This window comes from Rhinolophus hipposideros, assembly GCF_964194185.1.
Source record: "Rhinolophus hipposideros genome assembly, chromosome: 11".
In the NCBI taxonomy this organism is placed as follows: domain Eukaryota; kingdom Metazoa; phylum Chordata; class Mammalia; order Chiroptera; family Rhinolophidae; genus Rhinolophus; species Rhinolophus hipposideros.
The window spans coordinates 35,490,028-35,512,572 of NC_138057.1; the positions used below are offsets into that span (position 1 = coordinate 35,490,028).

Below are 22,545 nucleotides of genomic sequence, written 5' to 3' on the forward strand. Positions count from 1 at the left end.
GCAATTTTGCCAAACTCTGTGGGTTGAACAAGCCTCCAGGTTTCAACGGAAGAGAGACTAGATCCTACCTCTTAATAGGAGGCATGCCAAAGAATTTACAGCCATGTTTTAAAACTGCGACATCGTTCTTATCTTTTTAATTGGCTTCAGAATATCCGATATGATAAAGATGGCTTCATGCCTAAAAGCAAAATATGATTCAGCAGCAACAGTTCCCACTTCCTAGTAGTGAATGGTGTCTTCATCAGTCAGGATGGGCTAGATAACGCCATGGTAACCAACAACCTAAAAACTCAGCAGCTTAAAACCGCCACTGAAAATAAGGTTTATTTCTAATTTATATTATATATTCACCACACCTTGACCGGGGAGTCTCTTCCATGTTGTGCAAACCCTAAGGTCTAGGTGTATGGAACAGGCATTGGAACATTGCTGGTTACTGTAAGGAGGAGAAGAGCGTTGACTGAAGGTGGCCACATGTCTTCTACTACAGCCAGAGGGCCCACCTGACAACAGGGGGCCTGGGAGCTCAGCCTTCGTGTCAGAGGAACATTGGTATGGAGGTATCGGTGTGTGACACTAATGACTACCGCAGTGACCGAGCAATGCCATGAAAGAAAGGGAGCTTCCATGTATTATTTTGATTAGTCTTCCTGAGCCCAACCCTATGAGAGCTTTGCAACCAAATATTTGCCACTAATCTTTTGGCAGTGTCTGAAAGTCAGCTAGTTTGGAGGAATGGGAGCCAGTGAATTTCTTCAGATTCTATTACGCAAACCAAATTCAAAATTCCAGTGGACACCACCCATTGGAGGAGCTACAGGAAGGCTGACTAGGGTTTCAAGCTTGGTTTCAGGATCCTGACATGTGCCTTGAGGAGAAACCCATGACTGCCTATGGCTAAGAATCAGCGGTCTTCAGGGACTCCCTCCTAGTCCTGGTAGATGTTCCATATTGGGCCCCGGGTTGTGTGGCCATAAAACCCAGGTGCTCTTCTACAGTAGAGAGGGTGTAAGAGGACAGCTCGACTCTCAGTCAGTTTTCTGTGCTGCATCCAAAGGTCTCTTCCTCCCAGTGTGAAGCCACACTCAGCAGTGGATGTCCATCACCCTCCCACTAGTACACCCACCTCCCACCACATCACACACAGTGGCCAGCTTCCTGTGACAAGGCATGGGCTCAAGAATTCAAATGACAGGCAGAGAACTCACCAGTGTGAATGGGGTAGCAAAGCATGGAAAAAATAGGACGTTGTTGGTTAGAACTGATGTGCCATCTAAAAGCATTCGATTCATATTTTTAAAAATGTATATTAGTTTTGTGCCAACCAAAATGAGAGGTCATGGAGTGGATCTGGTGGTGGTGGATCTGCCATTTGCATGCCCTGTTCTAGCCTTGGGGGTTGCACGGAAGGCGCTCCGGTGCTAGTTCAGTTTCATCACTGGTTTGGATGACAGTGATGTTGAGACACCCCCACGCCTGCGTGTCTGGCTCTGTTCCGAACGTTTCCTGTTCATTAGCTCATTTAATCCTCACAACAGCTTCCTATTTCCTGTAAGGAGAATTAAGGCCGAGGGGGATTAAGTAGCTTACCCAAGTTTGCACAGCTCACAGGGTCGAGCAGGGAGTTTCGCTTCGGAGTCCAGGCTCATATCCACTCTCCGATGCAGCCACCTCTAGGGTAAGGAGCACAATACTTTGTAAGAGTGCTTTCCAGACGGGGGTATACATCAGAATCACTCTGGGAATTTGTCAGGGCTACACTTTCCCAGCCTGGTCCCTAGATTCACTGAAACAGCATCTCCATGAAGGGAGCCCACAGCGTATATATACCCTGGTCATTCTTACCTGGTCTGTCCTCAAGTAGCAGTCTGCTGGCCACTCATTGGAAGACTCCTATTGATACTTTTAACTCATGTCTAAGGACAAGCCTTCCTGGGATCCCAATGCAGAAAACCAAGCTGAATCACATTATTATTTCAACTACAGGAACCCAATTTTTTAAAAAACGACAGGACTGATAACCTAGACCGTGGCTTCAGATGTAGTTAGGGAACAGAGGGAAAAAGAGGTGGCAGATGGTTCCAAGGAGAGTCCTTTGAAGAGACAGTGGTCATTTTGTTTTCTTAACCTCTGTGTTCAACCTCAGTTACGTTTCTGCTAACAAGTTTGTAATTAGCAGTAGGAGGGTGGGCAACTTTAGTTTCCCTGTAAACTGGTAAGCGTATTATACATGAAGGAAACTTTTGAAGTCTGTTGGGGATATTTCCGAAAGAGAAACGTGAAGACGTGATAGGGACATCTGAGGCAGGTAGGTGTGAATTGTGATGATCTGAACCAATGAGTCATTTCCTATCCTTTCACAGTGTTTTTGATGGCTCCACAGGTGTGGAGATAGAAACAGTATCGAGAGGTAAGAGGAAAAGGGAGAGTGATCAGGGCAACAGTCTCTGAAATTGGAGCTTTAAATGCTTCTCTTTCAGGCCAGCTTGTGTGTGAGCAAAGGGACAATGAAAAGGCACCCCGATTCTCCCTCTTGCCTTTCAACTGTGCCCGCAGACGCTGGCCAGCATGGGGGTGTCTCTCCTTTCCCCCTCCCCACACGATACTGCCATACTTCCAAGTGTGGAGCCAAATGGAGCTCACGTTTGGATCTATAGGAAAATTGGTTTCATGAGTCTTCCATGTTATTTTGGATTTGCAACCTAAGTGCTGTCTTTTGCCCCCTAAAGGCTTAAATCAATTGCAACGGTAGGGTGTGGGGGTAGAGAAGGAGGCAAGCCGGCCTGGTCAATGTGGTTTATGTTCGGCTTGTCACTAGTTCCCAAAACGCTGGCTTAGTTCTTGCTTTGATTGAACTTTTGGGAGAGTATTTCATCTGTTTATACCTTGGAATGGCTTCCTTCCCCACCCCAGAGAGCTTTTGTGGAACTCTTTATTTTTCATATATTGATAAGATAGATGGGTTCCCTGGGTGTTGAGCTCAGAATTCAGATTTATCTATAGTCAGTATTCATATTCTGTATTTTGATAAATTTTAGGTTCATTTTGGATCAAGATAAACAGGTAGATTTATTACATGAAAAGGGGATTAAAATTAGGGCATGGTTTTATGTATTGTGCTAAAGAGCACAAAGTTTGCTGTACTTAGCAGTCTCGCTTAATTTTTGTTAGAAGAATTTATTGGATTTGCTTTTGTTTTCAGGAATAATTTTGCTTCTGTATGCTTTCCAAATGTATGTAAAATAGCTAGTCATCTTTGTTACCTAAACTCCGGGCTACTGTAAACAGGGCAGCATCTAGCCTATGGGGCACCTTTGTACATTTTAGGAAAGGTGCCCTCAGTGGGAACGCACAGGCTGGTGAGCCAGTGGATGGCCTCTGTGTGAGAAGACAAAGGCACCCCTTCCTCTGGGAAGATGCAGCCCCATGCCAGGACTCCTGGCTTGCTGAGAGCTGGCGATAGATTTCTACCCCCATTTAGCCCCGCGGGCAGGGCCTCTTATAAAGTGGCCCTGACCGTTACAGATCCCTGTGCTTGGCTCTCTGTGTTACATTGTGGGAGTGTTTGGGGATTTGAAGGGCAGTGTAATCAGAAACTTTCTCCAACACGGAGATGTGTTTGAAACAAAGCCAGAAGATGACTTCATTTATAATTGTAACAGGTATGAATTGCTCCATGACTCCTGGGACATAAGAATGTCCCATTTCTGTACCGTATGGATCAAACTATCTCTCATTCGGCCACCGCTGTCTGAATTGGCAAGAAGCTCTGTCGTGGCCATTTGGTGCTCTCTCCCTTTTCCAGATTATCTAAGGCAGCTCAGAGGGGATGGAGTTGGGAAAGGGTGCGTGCTGCCCCGGGACAAAGGGCAGGTCTCTGTGGTTGCCTTCCCCCTGGCACATTGTCCCCACCATCGCTCTGGAGTACTTACCAGTTTAAAGCGAGAATCCGACCAGCTGGTTCAAGTTCTACCATAAGCTATATCTCAGTCACTGGCCAGCCTGTGGATTGGCTGCCTGTAGATCAGGGACCCACTCCTTGTCCAATCAGCTATGGCCAGGGGGTGAGATCATGTGATACAAACACGGCAAGCAAATGTTTCACTGGAGCAAAGAATTTCACAGGCACAGGAATGGGGCATGCCTTAGAGCAATGCTTCTCACCGTGTGGCCCTTGGACCAGCAGCAGCAGCGTCTCCTGGAACTTGTTAGAAATGCCGATTCTTGGGCTGCACCCCAGACCTCCTGAATGAGGGGCTCCAGGAGAGGGGACCAGCATGTCACTGGACCCTCCAGGTGATTGCCATGCACACTCAAGTTTGAGAACCACTGCCTTAGACTAAGCAAACAACACATGGACCAAAAACAATTGTTTGAATGAAATCACGAGAGACAGTCTGGTAGTTCAGCTTTAACCAAAGTAGGAGTATTGATGCAGGTTACCCCTAAGGGCAATTTAATCGGTAATCTGTAATACAGGGGTAATCTGCATTCTCTGGATTATTGTACCTGCCCCAAAGCATGAACTAGAATAAGGACTGTCATCCCCACCCCTCCTTCTCACAGGAGACTTCTCTGAACCTTCTAATGCGTACTCCTCACTGAGACCAGCCCAAGATGGCTCCCTCCTCAAAGTCTGACAAATCTTGTTTAATAAGTGATTGTGTCTCTGGTTAGGGTTTTACTTTTCTTCAAAAAACCAGTTAACTATTTACTTTGAGTCTTGTGACATTCAGCTCCTTTACACCTCACTTGTCTATTGCTGGTCAGAATAAGAAGTTCAGTTTGTTAGGGGTTTGTTTATATGGCTCTAATTTACATGAACATGGATCAAAACAACAACCACATAAAGCAAGAGAGATGATGGGAAAGAAAGTGAAAGCAGAAAACTTCTCTCTCCTTTCAGGAGGTATGAGCAGGTTAAAATCTAATACAGGGCTGGGATTAGGGTGAGGTTAGCAGGGTGCAAAATTTAAGGAGGTGCCAAAAAAACTCAGTAATCGAGACAAATATTGTAATACAATATTTCCAAAAATAAAAATCAGTGGAAAAAGTCCATGATGAAGAAAGTGTCAAAATTTTAAATAGAGGCAGGCTCCAATTCCCTCTTCAGCCTGCTCATGAGCTTCCGATGACAGCAGAATCTCCTGAACCCACTGAGGTGGAGGAGGGGCACTGGAGCTGCAGTGTGAGTTCTGTCGAATGGACACGTGGCCGACTTGGTTTGCTGAAGGATGACCACTCACGGTTTCCTGAAGTTGAGTGTAGAAAAGCTGTGTCAAGCACTCTGACAAGTAATGAAATTAGAAGAAAAAAAAAAGATGCTGTATTCCTAATTGGTTAAAGTCTGTATTTGCTCATTTCCTTTATTTGCAAAGAATCATCTTGGAACATCTCCTACATTCACAAAACCAGGAATGCTCTTCTCCCTACCATCCTCCTGTTGTTGGTCAGTGGGGAGGGCTGGTCAGTCCTATCTGACCCCCTCGTCTGATGGGACTTGTCTGGTACAGTGGGATGATGACCCTAGCATTTCTCCTTCCCTGCCCCCTGCCCCTTCGGCTCATGTGTCTGCTGCTTTTCTTTATCACTCGTAGTCTCATAATTAGAATTGTGGGATAGAAAGAACAGTAGAGGGGGATACTTATGTTATCCCAGCGAAGCCACCAAACGTGTGGTCCTGGACCAATCATGTCTCCTCTCTGAGCCGGGTTTCCTCATCTGTGACACGAAAGAATCCCACTAGACCATCCCATGTTCCTCTCTGCTTCTTAAGCTCTGTTCTTCCAATTCCACCTCAGAAATGTTGTAGCCACAGGCTTCTCATTTTTAACCTCTCTTTTCACCACTCCTCATTCTGAGGACTATTCTGATGCCTGAGGAGGGAGACCCCTCTCTCTCTTTTCCATGATACATGGTTGACAATTTGAGAGAAGTGTCTGGGATTCACATGTATCAAACCTGTGATTTCTGAAGAAAAACATGACAGTGAATCCGACACTACTGTCTTTTTCACTCACCCAGAGTGTCCTTGATCAATAGCCACAGAAGAATCTGTCTGCCTCATCATTTTCTTTTCATCAAACTGATATAGCATTCATTTATTCCACCAATATTTATCGAATACCTTCTAAGTAGCAGGTACTTTTCTAAGCCCTAATTTCGACAAAGTTCCTGCCCTCATTCTAGCAAGTGTGTGTGTGTGTGTGTGTGTGTGTGTGTGTGTGTGTGTGTGTGTGTGTATTCCTGACTATATTTGTATACATATATACTACAGGTGAATTTATTTATTTAATATCTAATCAATTTATTTAGCGATATGTAACAGTCAAAGACAATGGCAATTAACAGAATGCGCTAATGACAGAAAGTAAAGGTGGTTAAAACTAAACTATATACATTGATAACAATGTCATGTCAAAGGAGTACACATATATATAAGTTTAAGAGATGCCAGCATATGTTTACTATTGATCAAAAATCACTTGGCTAAATACACAAATAACATCAGTAAGGAGTATCCAAAAGCAGTAATAGCTTTATAGGATAGTAACTATTACAGTAGATGTCAAAAGCTCACCAAACCAGGGTGAGGAACGGCACTGGAAAAGTCATAAATCAAAACCTTGCCAGGTCTGTAGCTGAGAGAAAGTCAGGCGTCTCCCACACTGCTGCTTGCTAGTTCCCAGAATGCTGCTACTGTTGTTGTTGTTGGACGTTAGGAAGTCTTCTGATACCACAAGCTGCAAGCTGCATACAAGTTCCCAAAGATGCTAGAGTGATGACAATTCAACAACAAAAGAAGTCTCTACTGTCCATTGAGGCAAGTTCCAATCTCTTACTCTGAAACAATCCAATCCTGAAAAGCAGTCCTGAAACAGCCAGTCTTCTGAATAGCAATCTCTTGAAATAATAATCAATCAATATCCAATCCACCTGAGGTCTGTCTTATATATCTCTTTAGATGCACCCCGGAGCCAAGATTTTTTTGTTTTGTTTTTTCCCCTGCCTCCCCTCTCAAGGAATAGCCAGTTCTGGGAGGGTCTGGCAGCCAATGATATAAATGCTGCCCATCTGGCTGAAGGGCTAGTTCATCCGGATAAGCAACAAGGCCTTGTGATGTGCCTGTTACGTCCTCCTGATACAATTTAGCTACTTCTTCACTTCATCTGCTGATGCGGGCAAAACAGGTAGAAAGCAACCTCATTTCATATCTCCCCTGCCGGAAATGAGACAGAAGGGGGAATTGCAACCTCATCTCGTGTCTCCCCTACCCGGGAGAATGAGACCAAAGAGGGAATTTACTCAACCCCTGATCACAGCACAGAAATCACCTCATACGCAGGAACAAACAAAAGCTAGTAGACAAAAGTTAACACCAGCCGATGAAGGCAACTTTTCCTCAACATCTACCCTACAGGTGCCAAAAATGTACACATGTGGATACTTTGGTCAACGTTGCTCAAGCAGTAGTTTGCCTTCACCAGTAATCAGAAGTGTCTGGACGCTGATGGTCACCACTCTGAGCACCTCTTGTAATTGCAGAAGTCAAACGTGACTTGTATTCGTCTTTTGTTATTGGTCTATATTGAGTATTACAATTTTAATAGTTTTCCTTTCTTAAAACGTGTATACATGTTTTGGGCAAGAAAAAATACTTTATGAACCTTAAATTAATGATGCCTTGCAGCTTTCATTCCATAAGGCTGAGAAAAAATTCAGTCATGGGCATTTTTAAGGACCTCTCCCAGAACTCCTTAGGGTCCCACAAATATCTAAAGACTTTCTGGGTCCCTGACAAATGGGTGAATGGACCTCACTAGTGTTCAGTACAGGGGGTAATCACCAGTGTCTTTCTTCCCAACCCTCACAGTCCCTTGAGGGCAGATGGCTCCACAGCTTTTGTGCCAGGTTGGCCTGAGGCTCTTTGGTCTGGGCGGGAGTCTCCATGTTCAAGGTCTTCTCCCTATGGAGTTTCCAGAACTCTGTTTCCTTCCCTTCCGTTTGCATATGACCGTTGCAGTCTTCTTCTCTGACAAGATCAGGACAAGGGACAAATACTTGGTTTATTAATCCAGAAAGAGAGTTAGACGAGGTCATTAAGTGCATTCATATGTTGACCATTAATTTTTAGCATGAAACATTAAACGTATGCTCATTTGTCAATCTTGAATTTTGGTCTAAAACCTTTTCTTTGAATGTGAGCATACCGTTTGGCATTGCGATTCTCTTCAAAAGATTCCCACTCATGATTCCTCATATATAATGTTCATCTTTAATTTCTTTATAGTCAGTGGGAACTTAGAGACTTGGGACACAATCTGAGGAAAGAATTTTCATTACTTTTAAAAATCCCTCCCCAATATTTTATAGCATCTCACATCTAATTTGACAAGATTAGCTCATCACCATTCCCTAATTCTTTCCAAAACATTCAACTTAATTTTCATAGAAAGAATTCCTCCTATTTATATTTGCGTTTCACTGGTTTACCTATAATTTAATGATTGCATGGTCTCAATAACAAGTACAAAGGCATGAACATATTTAGGAACAAACTTAACTGACTCCTGATAAGCACGTAACTCAGCTGCTGGAGGCAGAAGTGGTGAGCGTGTCAGAGAGTGATGTATTGGTTACAGGCGTCCAATGTGCTGTGGACATCAATCGTGGTGTTTTACGGAAGAAAGGGAAAGCATAGGTGCACCTGCAGACTTCAGTGGAGATCAGGAAAGAGAGCGTCTGCAGTAAGTACAGTGTCACATAACTCCCCGACCCTCTTGGCCAATGGGTACCAGCACTTAAAGATATGGACTGGAAAATCCTTCATCTTGGGGCTGGCAATGATATGAGACACATATGCGTTAATTTTTCATTGCTTGAAGTTTCAAATTCATTTTCACTGCATTTTCTTACATTGATAGGATATTTTAAACGTATCTTTACTTGCTCTCTAGGACCTCAGTTAAAGTGATTGATTTTAACTTCACTCCTTTTCTCTGTCCTTGTTGAACCTCTTGTGTAGGTATTGATGAACAGTTATAGAGCCCATAATGGGGGGAAAGCGAGGAGAAGGAAAAAGGGAGGAGGAGACAGCAGAAGATTAATGAAAGTGAATAATCTGATTTCTATACAAAATGGGTGCTTGGCTCCTGAAGAATCCAGATGCCCCTGTATGGGCATCACGGAGACTATGTTGTGGGGAAATGGTCTGGTCAGAGATTTTTCTGGGCACCAGTTGGGTTATTAAAAGGAAAAGAACCACTCTGTTTCTGTATGTCAAGTGTATAGATGTGGAAGCCGAGGAAAGCACTGCTTGCTTGTACAGATAGGAAATGGCTCTAGGTTTTCATCTCTCTCCTAGTGTCCAAGATCCTGTGTGAGCTTTTCCCATCTACACAGCTTCAGAGAGTAAGATAATTTAATACATTTAGCCATAAATGCGTTTACTGGATTTGTTGCTAGAGCAAGTTTTCCAAAGCATAGCTCTAACAGAGTCACTTTTCTCCCCTTGCCTAAGGAATTAAGTCCTTACACTTTACTCTGGCATTTAGGTTTCTCCAAACAAGGCTTGCTCAGTTTTTGTTCAGGACTGGCCTGTCTCTGCTCCACTCAGGACACACTGGGCTGCTTGTACCCTGTGCGTTTGCTGGTGCTTTTGTCTGATGAGAATGCATGTACTCCCTTCATACCTGTATGTGCTAGGAATCGTTGAGGGTTGCAAGCGACAAAATCCCCTTCTCCCCTCCAACATTACAGGTTTTACTTTCCTCAATATGGTATCTTTTTTCTCCTTTTATGCTGGTGTTTCTCAATCTTCTTTTCTATCAATATCGCTACATTAGTATTTGTCTTTAAGTGGACTCACTCTGTTTTCACTTAAGTCTATTTATTTCCTATGGAAAGTTTACATCAGTGCACCACATGGAATGGCACAGTATCTCTTGATACATAAAAAACTCATTAAAAAAATAAATTAAAAAAAAAATACAATGACATCCTCTTCTACCCAGGTAAGTCTTACCTGGCGCACGTTCTGTGTTGCTTAAAGTGTTAAAGATTGGCAGCACTGTTTCTCCTTGATGAAATTAGGAGGATTGAAGAAGAATGGAAAATAGAGTGACCTTGTCACTGTTTGTAACGTCATGTCCATGTACCACCTAACACCATCTTGAGTGTTATGTGCTCCACACTTTGGAAAACAGTGCCTTACTCCTACGCAACAGTAAGTAGCTAAAGGGCAAGAAATGACTCTTATTCCTCATCATGGCCTTCGCTTTTCTAAGAATCTATTCCTCAGGCCTCTAAGCCACCCCACCACTTTCTAGGGGGCAGTGAGGGGCCACATGAGCCACCGTATTATTTGATGGGAAGAAATGAGCAGTTATTTCTGCAGCACTATCCAATGGATCAGTCTGTCTGCTCTGACACCTCAAGATAGTAGATTCTTGAGGCTCACGGTCTCACGATAGAGAATGACTTTTTCCTCAAGTTCATGTGTGTGAATGGGGCCGTGTACATGTGGGGGCGGTAGGATAGCAGAGGAAGTCTCTGGTGCTTTCTGAACTTCCCTAATTCACAAAGCTCTGTTCATGAAGTGCTCCAATGGTCTGGAAGTTGGGTTGTGCGGTTTCCTATCTTAGATCAATGCTTTGTGGGAGACAGATAAGACTTCAAGATCATCTCCTCCCCCTACTCCCCTCACCCTGCCCACTCCCATCTCCCGTTATGGAAGAGGAAACCAAGGTCCAGAGAACAGGTATCCTGCCCATGAAGATGCCACTGGAAGTCGCAAATAGGATTTGAATCCAGATGTTTGTGCTCGAAACCCATCACAGCAGCCCTCCTGTGGTTGACTCGAATTGTTCACAGACTTTTTCTTCTTTCCAGGCAGTGCTGAGCCCTCTCATAGCCATTGCGCTGAAAATATCCCAGATTCATGAGAGAACCGGCCGGAGGGGCCCCACTGTCATCACCTGAAGGAAGGAAAGATCACTCACCAGGCCTAAAAGAAAGTGCTCGGCGGGAGACACTTCACCCACGCCTTCTTGCTACCTGTTTGTGCCTCTTATGACTTTGGGGGGAAAAAAGAAAAATATAATTTGCTGGTGGGGGTGGGGGGTAGCTGGGGAAAGGAAAAAAAAACTGTTTTGTTTGGGTTTTGGTAAGTTCCTCCAAATGCAATAGGGTCTTCAGTTGTCTGTTAAAGCTGCACTATCATTTGATATGTATATTTTATCACACAAAGGAAAGTTCCCTTTTGAGAAAGAATAAATAGGCTAGGAAACTGTTGTTTATGACCTGTGGGCATCATTGGTGCCAAGTGAGGAAAGGTCCCGAAATAATGGAGGAGAGCCCAGTGCCAGAATTGACCTGACCCTAAGCCATGGTTGCCCTTAGGCGGCCCTGATACGGCTCTCCTCCGCATGGAGGAGAATTTAGCTTTTCATCCTAGGTCAGCTCTCCCACTGGGAAAGTTGTAGAACTCCTAATAGCCCACCTCATGCCTGCCAACCAGCAGGTGGCCTGCTTTCCCACCCTGCCATCTCCAAAGTCCCTGTGCCACCTTCTCTCACATCTTCTAAAGCTTTCTACAAATCACAATGCCACACTTTCCACAAAACACATCAAAGGGTGTTTTTCTCTCTTATTTTGTAAATACTATTATTTTTAGCTATGACGCTGGCTGTATGCCTTCAGATTCAGCCACTCATTATGCAGGTGGGAAGGAGCTTCTTGGCAAGACTCTGCAAATGAATGCTTACATTTTTCGGACCTTCCCTTGATGGCTAGGTTGTTACATGGGTTTATACTCATTCCTCCCGGGAAAACACAATATCACCATGTCTGCCATCTCTCTGACTTTCTCCCTGCTATCTTATCTCCTAATAAGGGCCTATTTTAATGCACTTGTTTGGACACAGTTCAGATCTTACTTATAATGGCTGTAAAAGGAGACAGTGAAATGCTATGAAAGTAGGAAATAAAGGGGATGCTGGAAGCAAACCTTACTGGTGGTACAGTTATGGGTCTGATGAGATGGAAGGCAGAGTGGGTGTCCTCTGCTGGAAAGCAGAGGGTCACAGCTGGCTTTCTTTGCTCAAGAAAAGGATATTGCAGCTCTAACAGCCTCCGTCAGTTCTCAGCCAGGACACTAGGTGCATGGGACCTGTTTGCACATGTTTTGCTTCCTTGGGAACGGCACTCTCACTTATCGTGTCATTTGCACAGATGACGTGGTGTGCTTTGACTGTTAAGCAATGTGTTATTGCTGTAGTCAAGATTAGTACAAGCAGGGAAACATTCCCAAGAAGGTGTTTGTTTCCATTTTCTATCTATGCTTCTCTCAGAAACTTGCTAGGACATTTAGTATCCAATAAAAAAGAAATTACGTATTTCAACCTGATGCAAAGAATGTGGAGTTTTGCTTATTTGTTTGTTTTGTCATTTGAGACACTCCAGTGGTGGTCACTATTCTGTTAAGTCTTCCTTTCAGAGCGCTAGCCAGGGCTGATTTTCAGTATTATGACCTTGGGAATTCATTAAATAAATGGAACAGAAGAGATGAATTGCTCAAAACTGCCTTTGGGACTCAGCAGAACCTGAAATGGCGTCTAGTCTTTTGTTATTTCAAAATAATAGGAGGGTCGCTTTGAGCTGAGATTCTCAAGAACCAGCTATGAAATAGATCGTTCCATTATCAACAAAGGAATACAGTTTGCCTATAGTGTTGATTCTCCTCGTCTTTAAAGGGGAGGTCCCTGGCGGCCATTCCGGTCACTACTTGGCTCTGTGGTGGTCAGCACGGTTAGACGCACTCTTAGGCTTGGCTCTAGGTAAGAAAATATTACTTGTTTTTCTCTTGTTGCTAAACTTTTAATCATCTCTAACTTTCAATGTTCAAATGTAAACTAATCCTCGTTTAAAAATTCTGTTTCTTTATTTCAGTAGGGAGTCATGTGCCCCCAGCAGCCCAAATGTACCGACGGTGCCCCCCAAAAATGTATACACATTTTAAGAAAGGAACGTATTAAACTTGTAATACTCAATATGTACCAATAACAAAAGATGAATACAAGTCACGTGTATACTTTTTTTGGCACCCCCGGTATATTATTTATTCAGCAAACACCAGTTAAACAACTCTATGCAGAGTCCTGTTTGGGTGCAGCAGGGAGATGTATAAAACATTGCTGCTCCTATGAGTTTGTAATCTGGGACGAGGCGGCTATGACAAACATACACAAAGAACCAGGTGGACACGAATGTTACAGTAGCAACCCAGCAGCATACGTACTATGGGAACATATAGACTGACTCAGAGAGGGAAGATCACTAGGCACTTGGGATTTCCCAGAGTAGAGTTTCCTGGGACTTGTAACCATTTACATAATCTCACCTGGGGTGAACATAGCAAGAACAAAGACTAGGAATGGAGAGGTAAGACGGCTGGAGAGGAGGCTTGCTTTGGGTCTATCTAGTGAGAAGTTGGCTTGGATGAGTGGCGTTGAAGCAGACACAGTGTTATAAATATCAGGCAAAGCAAATGCTTGAGCCCACTGTGGAAAGAAGCAGCTGCTTAGCCACCTATTTTTACAGAGCTTTCTCTCAGCTAGGTTGCCAAAGGGAAGGTCCCTCTAAGATACAGCCTCTTTCTGGAACCTGCTGAGATGTACATGGCCAGGGTATCATTTCTGCTTTACATAAAATCTGAGCTTCTCTTGCTCAGCTATACATTCATATCCTCTTACCTTATCCTCTGGGAGGTGAAAGACAGGAAGTCACTCTTCTGTACATAATATTCTTTATGTTATTAAATATGGAGCTCTAGCCACCAGTTTGTCTTCCTGGAGAAGCCCAAGAAATTTGTGGGGAGCGTGAGAGACAATCATAAAACAGACTATGCATAGTGTGTGGCAACTGTCAGGACCATTCTCGTGATCGGCTGCTAGTGAGGGGTTCACTCACAACACCATGTGCCTCCAGAACAATGACAAGCAACAATATATACGACACAGTAGTTCCCAACCAGGGCAGTGCCGCTACCACCAGGGCGATGTTTGGAAATGTGTGTGTTTATGTGTCAGGGGGACATTTAGTGGGAGGGTACCAAGGATGCTAAATGTCCTGCCAGGTGTCAGCCAGTCCCCTAGCACAAAAAAATTGTTTTGCCTCATCCCTAATTCTTGAGTTTATTAGCTAACCTGAAAAATGGGTAGGCAGCCATTATTAAAACGAGATCATTTATCAAATCTCATTGATCCAAAGTGCAGCCTACATCCAAATAGTGTTGTATGACATTGCAGGCTGAAGGGCTTGGACATGACATGAAGGCTTTCTGCACAGGAAGCCTCAGATGACCAGTCTGGTGGTAGCACATTGGGCTGACAGCTGGCTGCACTGAGCCAGTATTCTCTGCAGATAATACAGGCAATGACAGGGATAATGGTGTGGTGACTTCTCATTGGCCAGCCGTGCATCAGTGTATGGCATGGGATTTACTTTGGCGGTAATATCCATCAGCCCTGGCAGGTGTGGGGAATTTACAAAGCACCTGGGAGAACTGGTAGATGACTCCCATGTACTGCTTGATCCTTTAGTGGGTCCTCTCGAAACACGTGGACACTGATGTCCCAGACAGCTGCATTCAGGAGATGTCCATTCCTGAGTGGAGAAGGGTCTGAGAAATCGCATGCCTTGGGAAATAATGTAACTGCCAGTAAACCAGTCTTTGGCCCTTTAACAATTGCAAACAGCAAGAGATTATCCGAGGTGTCAGAGCTTAGCAGAATGCCTGCTCCACTCCAACCAGCTGGAGTCCTTATCAGTGGAAATGGCTCATACCGTTGACAGCCCACTTGGTATGCGAATCAGCCTAAGTTGCCATGAAACATTATAGAATATGGTGAAGATATGCATTATAAACCCAGACCTTTACTACGTTTCCATGTCTTTTAGCACCTATATTTGCCCTGCAACGTAAGTGAGCTGTGGAGATACCTCACAAAAGACTTTGTGTTTAACTAGAATATTGAAAGATGGATTGGATTGTCAGGAAAACTACTTGTAAGTTTTTGAGTGGAGGGATTAAAAATACACACACTACATCTCAGACATGCAAAAGATGCAGCATAAACGATTCCATAACTGACTTTGTCCTGCTCATCTTCTGGGGGGTGAGGGTGAGTTCTCGAACTTGCTGTTCAGAGGGATGTTATAAGATTAAAATACTGAAGAGCCATCACCTCTGAGCATTTCCCTTCCCTGTTGACATGTGAGCGTACCGTTCACATTGAGAATTGGGAACGAGCCGACACTCTGTCTGGAGATTTACCTCTTGTCCACTTTCTCACAGTCTGAATGCCCTCTCTACCATTCACAGAATCATGGTTCTCAATCCCTCACCATTAATTTTATCCTTAATGAAGCGGGAAGAGGGGATACAATGTCTGCTTCCCCTCAGTGACTCCTCCAGGGGTGGCCAATGAATTCTTATTAATCACAGAGCACACTTTTGTCTGACTTGCCCAGTGGGTTTTAATTGCTGGGCCTTTCAAAGGTAGGATTTGTTTTGGGTGATACCCATGTTCTCAGTGCTTGCTTCAGAGTATATATGGTTTTTTAAAGGCAATAAATGCCTATTATTCATATGTCTTTTCTAAAAGTACCTGGTTTATTTTCTAAATCAATAGTTTTTGTTCAGTAATGTTTGGGTTTGCAAAAAGGTGAACTCATTGGATGCTGTGTCAATTCCACATAGAGAATGAAACTTTGATTCATGTTCCTCTATTGATTTTTTTCTGATACAAAACAGTAGCCAAAAAGGAAAAGTTTAAGTACAAAATTTATTTCAGTAAAGAGATTAAAACCTTTTTCTTATGTAAACTAAAATTAACATTTGCTTCAGATGACTACCAGTAGTTGGAAAAACCATCTATTACAATGCAAACTCTGGATGAAAGTCCAGTGATAGAACTTGTTCAGGTCAGTGAATGTGCTGAGACCCCAGGGAAAATTTCAGGATAAAATCTCAATAGAGGGATAGAAAGAGATGAATACTGCATTGCATTGCTAGTAAATGATCACCTTCATTGGACAACAACGAGTGACCTGTAGTATCCAGTTATGCCCTTGGTGTCAAGGATTCAAATCACAGATGCCCTAATTCATGCTTCGTGTGAAGGGACCAGGATTTCCTTGTATGTGGCTTCCTGTCTACTTGTCAGGACATGCTTCATCTATGCACTCAGCAGTAACAGGGAACAGGAAGCCACGGGGCCCCATCCCATTTTGACAACCCTCTTCCTCCTTGAAAGCTCCTCATCCTTTCTTACAACTGTTCAATGGCCCTTCTGTTCCCATTCATCAAGGGCCATCTGTTACCTTTAAGGACCATCTCTCATCAGTATGAAAGGAAACTATGCTAGGAGGTGAGGGCCAAGGTCCTGGGCAGAACACACCAACGGCTTATTTGCATTTTAAGAGAGAAGCTAGGCCATGAAAGGCGTCTCTGCTCCCTCTCCAAGGGCTTTAAGTATTGCAGCAACCCTGGGGCTCCACTTCTGTGAGGGCCCACTTTCTGAAGGGAGAGAGAAGTCCAAACTGCTCCCTAGGAGGAGGGAAATAAGATAGGATTAACCTAGGACAGAAGTTGGCAGTAAATATGTCCTCCCATGCCCCTCTATGGACCTTCTTTCGCCATCCTGGAAAATAACTGTATGTCATTGGAAACATTTCTTAACTTCTCAAAGTCTCAGTTTATGCATCTGTAAAATGGGAATAATCATTGCACCCATCTCTGAAGGTTATCATAAGGGCTAACAAGAAAGCATAGAAAGTTCATAGCACAGAGCCTGCCATATAAAAAGCATCCTGTAATTGTTAGATTTTAATCCCAGCATAAATTCCCCACTTGATAGAGGAGGAAACTGAGGCCCAGCAAGACACAGTTTCTTATCTAAGCTCTGAAGCATCAGGTTGCATCTCTTTCTATCACCCCGCCTTTCAACTTGTCCTCTTGTGTGAAAACACATAATAAAATATAATAAAGCTGAAAAGATTTCTTAGAGACTCAAGCATACCCCTGGGGAGCCCTTGCTCGGGGTCACTGACATGACTTTTCCTCCCACAGTCCCTTGTCTGCGTTTAATATTAGCAGCTGTATCCCCGGAGGGCGTGACGTGTGCTGGAGAGCTGCCCCTGCTCCAGCACTCTCAGCTCTGTCTCTCAGCATCCTGTGATGACACTGCTGCCACCGCCGTCTGCTACGGACTCGTCGTAGGACGGTGGGGGCTCTCGGTGAGCGTCTCTGTCATCCTGAAGTTCAAGGTCCTTCTCTGTGTACAGAGGTGGAGGCACACCCATGGCCTCTCCCGCTGCAGGACAGGTTTGCTTTTCAGGATCAAGACTCTCTTCATAAGCAGGAGGGTAACAATCTGGCCTAGGGGACAAATGCCACCAACATACATGTGTTATTTAAGTTGTCAATGCCAAAGAGGTGTATGTCTGCCTCTCCCGAATGTGTGAAGTTAAACTGTTAAGAAACATTGATTTGGAAACAGATGTACTTCTTCCTGGCATCACCAGTTTTTTAAAAATGTGCAGCTCTTCCAGCAGAACTCTCTTTATCGGCCGTAGGACGTGAGCCTCTGCAGTCATACTTTTCCCAGTGTGTTATTCTAAGCTATTCCTTTCCTCTTCCTCATCGGAACCAGGGGCTTCCAGTGCGAGATCCTTAACAGGGGGAGGGGACATGGGGGCCTTGACCATGGGACTTCTCGGTAACCAATTATTTATATATCCTCGTCCCCATTCACACACATCATCCACTCAATTGCATTCACTGTTTCAGATCCTCACAGTCACCAAAATAATGAATGAAAACCAGCTCCATGCAGGTTCCTGAACTGTTGCAGATGCTTCTCTCTTTCCTATAACTCTTGCAAATCTCAGCAGCTAGTTTAAAAAGCAAAAACAAAAAACTTAAGTATTCTCATTTCCCAAACTATTTCAACTGACAACTTTATGGAGATTTTAGTTGCAGCTCCTGCCATGCCATCAGGCGATGGATAAAGGAGCCATTCACGCCAGAGCTGATGTCCTCATTGGTAAACTTGCCCAGTGTTGCTAATTGCTAAATGCTTCTGGCTTCTTCATTATGAATGGGATTGGGGGTGGCATGGAGGTGAGAAAGAGAGAGGGGGAGCTTGATTAAGTTGTGTATTTATAGACTGAATTCTTCCAGTGCCTACAGGGAGTGTTTGTGGTGTGTAACCACAACAGAACCGGGACTGCCATTTGTAGCCACAATTCCATTCCTAATGTGAGCAGGCCCAAAGCCAAATGGCTGAAGGAGCTGCCTACTGTACAACAGACATCTCAGCCTCCACGCCGAATAGTCAAGGCTCTGTCATGGGCTCATGTGTAAAGACATCGAAGATGGAAAGGTGAGCTGTTTCCTGGAGTTATTTGAGAGGCTCCAGGACGACTGCCGCTGGCTTCCCAAATCCCACCCTCCTCTCCCAATGCCCATCCCCCAGAGCAATTCACATTCCCGGTGATCTGAATTCTACCACTGCAGACCCATTGGCTTTAATACCTCAGCCTGGGTACCCGTTTTGAATGCCAGTGCTTCTGAGAAATGTAACTTTCCATTGGCGGACTTACAAGCCACTCTGAGAAGCATCTATTAGATGCAGCAGAAAGAGATAGTGACCTGGGGATGTCATGATGTCCATAATTTACTTTCACACATTTCCACACAGTGTAATGTTATGCATGTGTTAGCAAATTTAAGCTACACCCTAGTGGTAGGTAACCCATTACTCTGATCAGAAAGTCACACTCTGGAGGCCATCATCTAACATTTATACCAAAAGACAATCATCACTCTGGAAACAGTTTCTATAATCACTTCAGTTATCTTAAGTTTTTTTTATTATCAAATCCAGAGACTTTGCTAGTAATATAATAAACATTGGAAATGGGTTTTGGTTATTTCAATTAGTAGCTTATTAGCATAATAATGTCAAAAAGCAAGTCATGAGTAAAATTACGTACATTCAAGATACATGGAGTAGCTAAAATATTTTAGATGAAGAGGGCAAAAGAATTTATGTAGTCTTGCCATCTGTACCACAAGGATGATACCTGATGTTTTATCACTCAATGGTCTTGTGTTCAAGCAAGAATTAGGAGGTTTGGGGTTGTCTGATACAAACTATAAAGTTAACTGGAATTTTTTTAATGTGGTAAAATACATATAACAAGAACTTTACCACTTTAGCCATTTTAAGTGTACTGTTCAGTAGCATTGAGTACATTCACAGTGTTGTGCAAGCATCAGCACTGTTTCGCTTCAGAATTTTCCCATCATCTCGAACTGATACTCAGTATCCATTAAACCATAACTCCCCCTTCCCCTTCCCCAACCCCTGGGAACCACTGTTCTACTTTCTGTCTATAAATTTGACTACCCTAGGTACCTCATATAAGTGGAATCGTATATATTTATCTTTTTGTGTCTGGGTTATTTCACTTAGCATAATGTCTTCAAGGTTCATCCATGTTGTTGCATGCATGACAATTCCCTTACGTTTTAAGGCTGACAAATATTCTATTGTATGCATATAACACATTTTTATCCACTGATGGACACAGGGATTGCTACTTTTTGGCTCTTTTGAAGAATGCTGCTATGCATATTGCATACAAATATCTGTTCAAGTTCCTGCTTTCAATTCTTTTGTCTATACACTCAGAAGTGGAATTGCTGGATCAAATAGTATTTCTATGTTTAATGTTTTGAAGAACCTCCGTACCAGTTTCCATAGTGGCTGCACCATTTTACATTCCCACCAAGAGTACACAAGGGTTCCAATTTCTCCACATCCTAACTAACACTTGTCGTTTCCTGTTTTTTTGAAAATAGCCATCCTAATGGGTACGAGATGGTAAGGTTAACTGAATCTTACCTCTGGAATATTATTGCCTTGCCTCAAATTAATCTTTCATGCAAAGTATGATAAAATAACCTAAAAGAATACTAAGGTGTGACTTCACTGAGTTCATGAAGAGGCTGCAGGACTGATTTTATGCTTCCTTGCTCATTTGTTGTGTAGCAGAATTTGGTCTGGGATTTGCTTTCCCAGACCACCCCCACCGGCCTCAAAGGACAGCTCCCATAATACAATGAAAGAAACTAAGAGTTGGGCATCTTAAATTGACTTAGGTGGCTTTTTAATGGGGGTGGGGGAGGATAGCGGTTGTTTCTCTGAGATAAATTCTCTTTTCTTCATGATTTTCCCCAGAGGCAGCCACCATTATTTCTATTTACTAACCCCAGAGTAATTCCCTAACGAAAAAGCTCCGGTTCTAGACATACAGCCCTGTGGGACATGTAAGTCGCTCATTCAGCATTTCCAGAACTCAGCCCTATCTCGCCCTCATGTCTTCCACCTTCTCAGCACATACCTGTCCACTGTGGCCAGGGCTGGGGTCCCACGAGCAAGGTGTTGTCTGAACACATGGATGAACATTCCTTTGCTTTCACTGGCCTGGCGGTAGGTGGTCCAGAAAATTCCACTCAGAAGTATCACAAACCCCAGAGGCAGAAGCAAATAGGCCAGGATCAGATTCCCTCGACAGTTGAATATGGAGCCAGAGGAAATGTAGAAGGCCCCCAGGCAGATTATCAGGAAGCCTGTCAGGAGGGCAAGGACACAGAGAACGAGACCAGTGCTGTTACGCATCCCTGCTCCAGAGCCCTGACCCTGCCACTTCCCTGCTTCCCTTGCTCAGAGAGAATGCTCATTAGCCAGCGTGTGGCTTTATACGCTCTGGGACCAACTGGCCTTTGGACAATTAAATGAAGCAGGCACTTAGAAGCTATTCATTAACCATTGAAAGTAACTATAATATTATTGGAGGATTAGCCTGAAAACAGCATTGTGTACTGCAGAAGGGTGTGGCTTCTTATACCTGTCTTGCTCTTCTGAACCAGACGGAACCCTCAGCTGAGCCCAGTTACTTGAGGGAAGGTCTCTCATCCTTTGGACACTGCTCTGTTAATCCCCACAGTGGGCAATTCCCCACCAATGCTAAAGAAATTAGCATTCCTTGATGAACTGTCTTCTTTGTGGTTTGGCAGGAGAGTCTTTTCCTGATTTCTTCTTTCTCTCTCTGTACTAAAAAGACATTTCTGAAAGGCTCTTACCATATTTGTCTTGCCTCTCTCAATGAATCTCCCTTTATTGCCCTCACACTATAATACCGAAAAATGTCCAAGAGAAAAGCCCATGAGGTGAACTCTCTGATTCCTTCTTCGTTGACAAGAAAAATGAGCAGTAGAAGGAAGGGGAACGTGAGTGCTGGAGAGAAGGATTATAATAGACAGAGCTTTGGGAATTTGGAGGTATTTCTGGAAGTGGTTATAAGAGGTAATGATCTGGTGACTTCTGTGCTGATTCTAGTTCTGTATCTTTCCCATTGTCAGAGCCCAAATGTTGAAATCCCAGGGTCGAATCTGGTTAACACATAGGTAGGTGTTCAATAAAAATATTTTGCTTATTACTCGACCACTGGCTACCATTCTTGGCTCACTAGAAATAACTGAACCAGATTCCCCCCTTTCTGCTCTCCAAAAAGGCCACAGGCATTTGATAAAAAAGCATTCCTGGGGCCGGCCCGGTGGCTCAGGCGGTTAGAGCTCCATGCTCCTAACTCCGAAGGCTGCCGGTTCGATTCCCACATGGGCCAGTGGGCTCTCAACCACAAGGTTGCCGGTTTGATTCCTCAAGTCCCCTGGAGTCCCCTTGAGTCCCGCAAGGGATGGTGGGCTCCGCCCCCTGCAACTAAGATTGAACAGGCATCTTGAGCTGAGCTGCCTCCCGGATGGCTCAGTTGGTTGGAGCGCGGGCTCTCAACCACAAGGTTGCTGGTTCCACTCAAGGGATGGCGGGCTGCACCCCCTGCAACTAGCAAAGGCAACTGGACCTGGAGCTGAGCTGCTCCCTCCACAACTAAGACTGAAAGGACAACTTGAAGCTGAACGGCACCCTCCACAACTAAGATTGACACACTGTTCCCCAATAAAGTCTTGTTCCCTTTCCCCAATAAAAAAAAAGCATTCCCTAAAGTATGTAACATGTTACTATCTATACGCAAAACAAATACTTGTGAAAAGCACTGTCTATTCAATCCCCACCCTCCCTCGCACACATCTTAGGGTTTCACAGAGCATACTAACATATGAAATGCTCTGAAAAGTCCTACAATCTTTTTCGTCTCATAAAATATATATTACAGGAAATTTGTTGTGGTGGATGCTGCTAAAAAAATGTTTCCTGTCCTCTCTGCCACATTGGTGCTCTATGTAGTGTTTCCTCAAAGAACCTTTCTAGAACCAGCCTTCTCTTTCCTGTCGGAATTTATTTCTTCCATCTTGACTGTCTTTAGTTGCAGACATCCTATTCCAGACCTGGTTCATTCCTTGATTCCTTCTTTTTTTTTAATTTGATGCATGTCCGTGCCCAAAGCCTGCTG

At 43.8% G+C, this 22,545-nt stretch overlaps 2 protein-coding genes across 2 annotated transcripts in view; one reads left to right on the top strand and one right to left on the bottom strand.

The window, feature by feature from the left end:
- The window catches only part of PGM5 (phosphoglucomutase 5), a 183,845-nt gene extending 168,060 nt beyond the window's left edge, over positions 1-15,785 (top strand). Inside the window, exon 11 of the mRNA XM_081067433.1 lies at positions 10,894-15,785. Within this exon, the coding sequence (XP_080923559.1) occupies positions 10,894-10,983 (90 nt within the window). The 3' untranslated portion in view covers positions 10,984-15,785. The remainder of the gene's footprint in view (positions 1-10,893) is intronic.
- Positions 15,777-20,842, bottom strand: TMEM252 (transmembrane protein 252). Its single transcript, XM_081067435.1, has 2 exons — positions 20,476-20,842; positions 15,777-17,443 (listed from the first exon to the last, which is right to left on the bottom strand). The coding sequence occupies exons 1-2, from the start codon at positions 20,751-20,753 to the stop codon at positions 17,230-17,232; spliced, it is 492 nt and encodes a 163-aa protein (XP_080923561.1). The 5' UTR covers positions 20,754-20,842; the 3' UTR covers positions 15,777-17,229.
- Between the last annotated feature and the right edge of the window lie 1,703 nt (positions 20,843-22,545).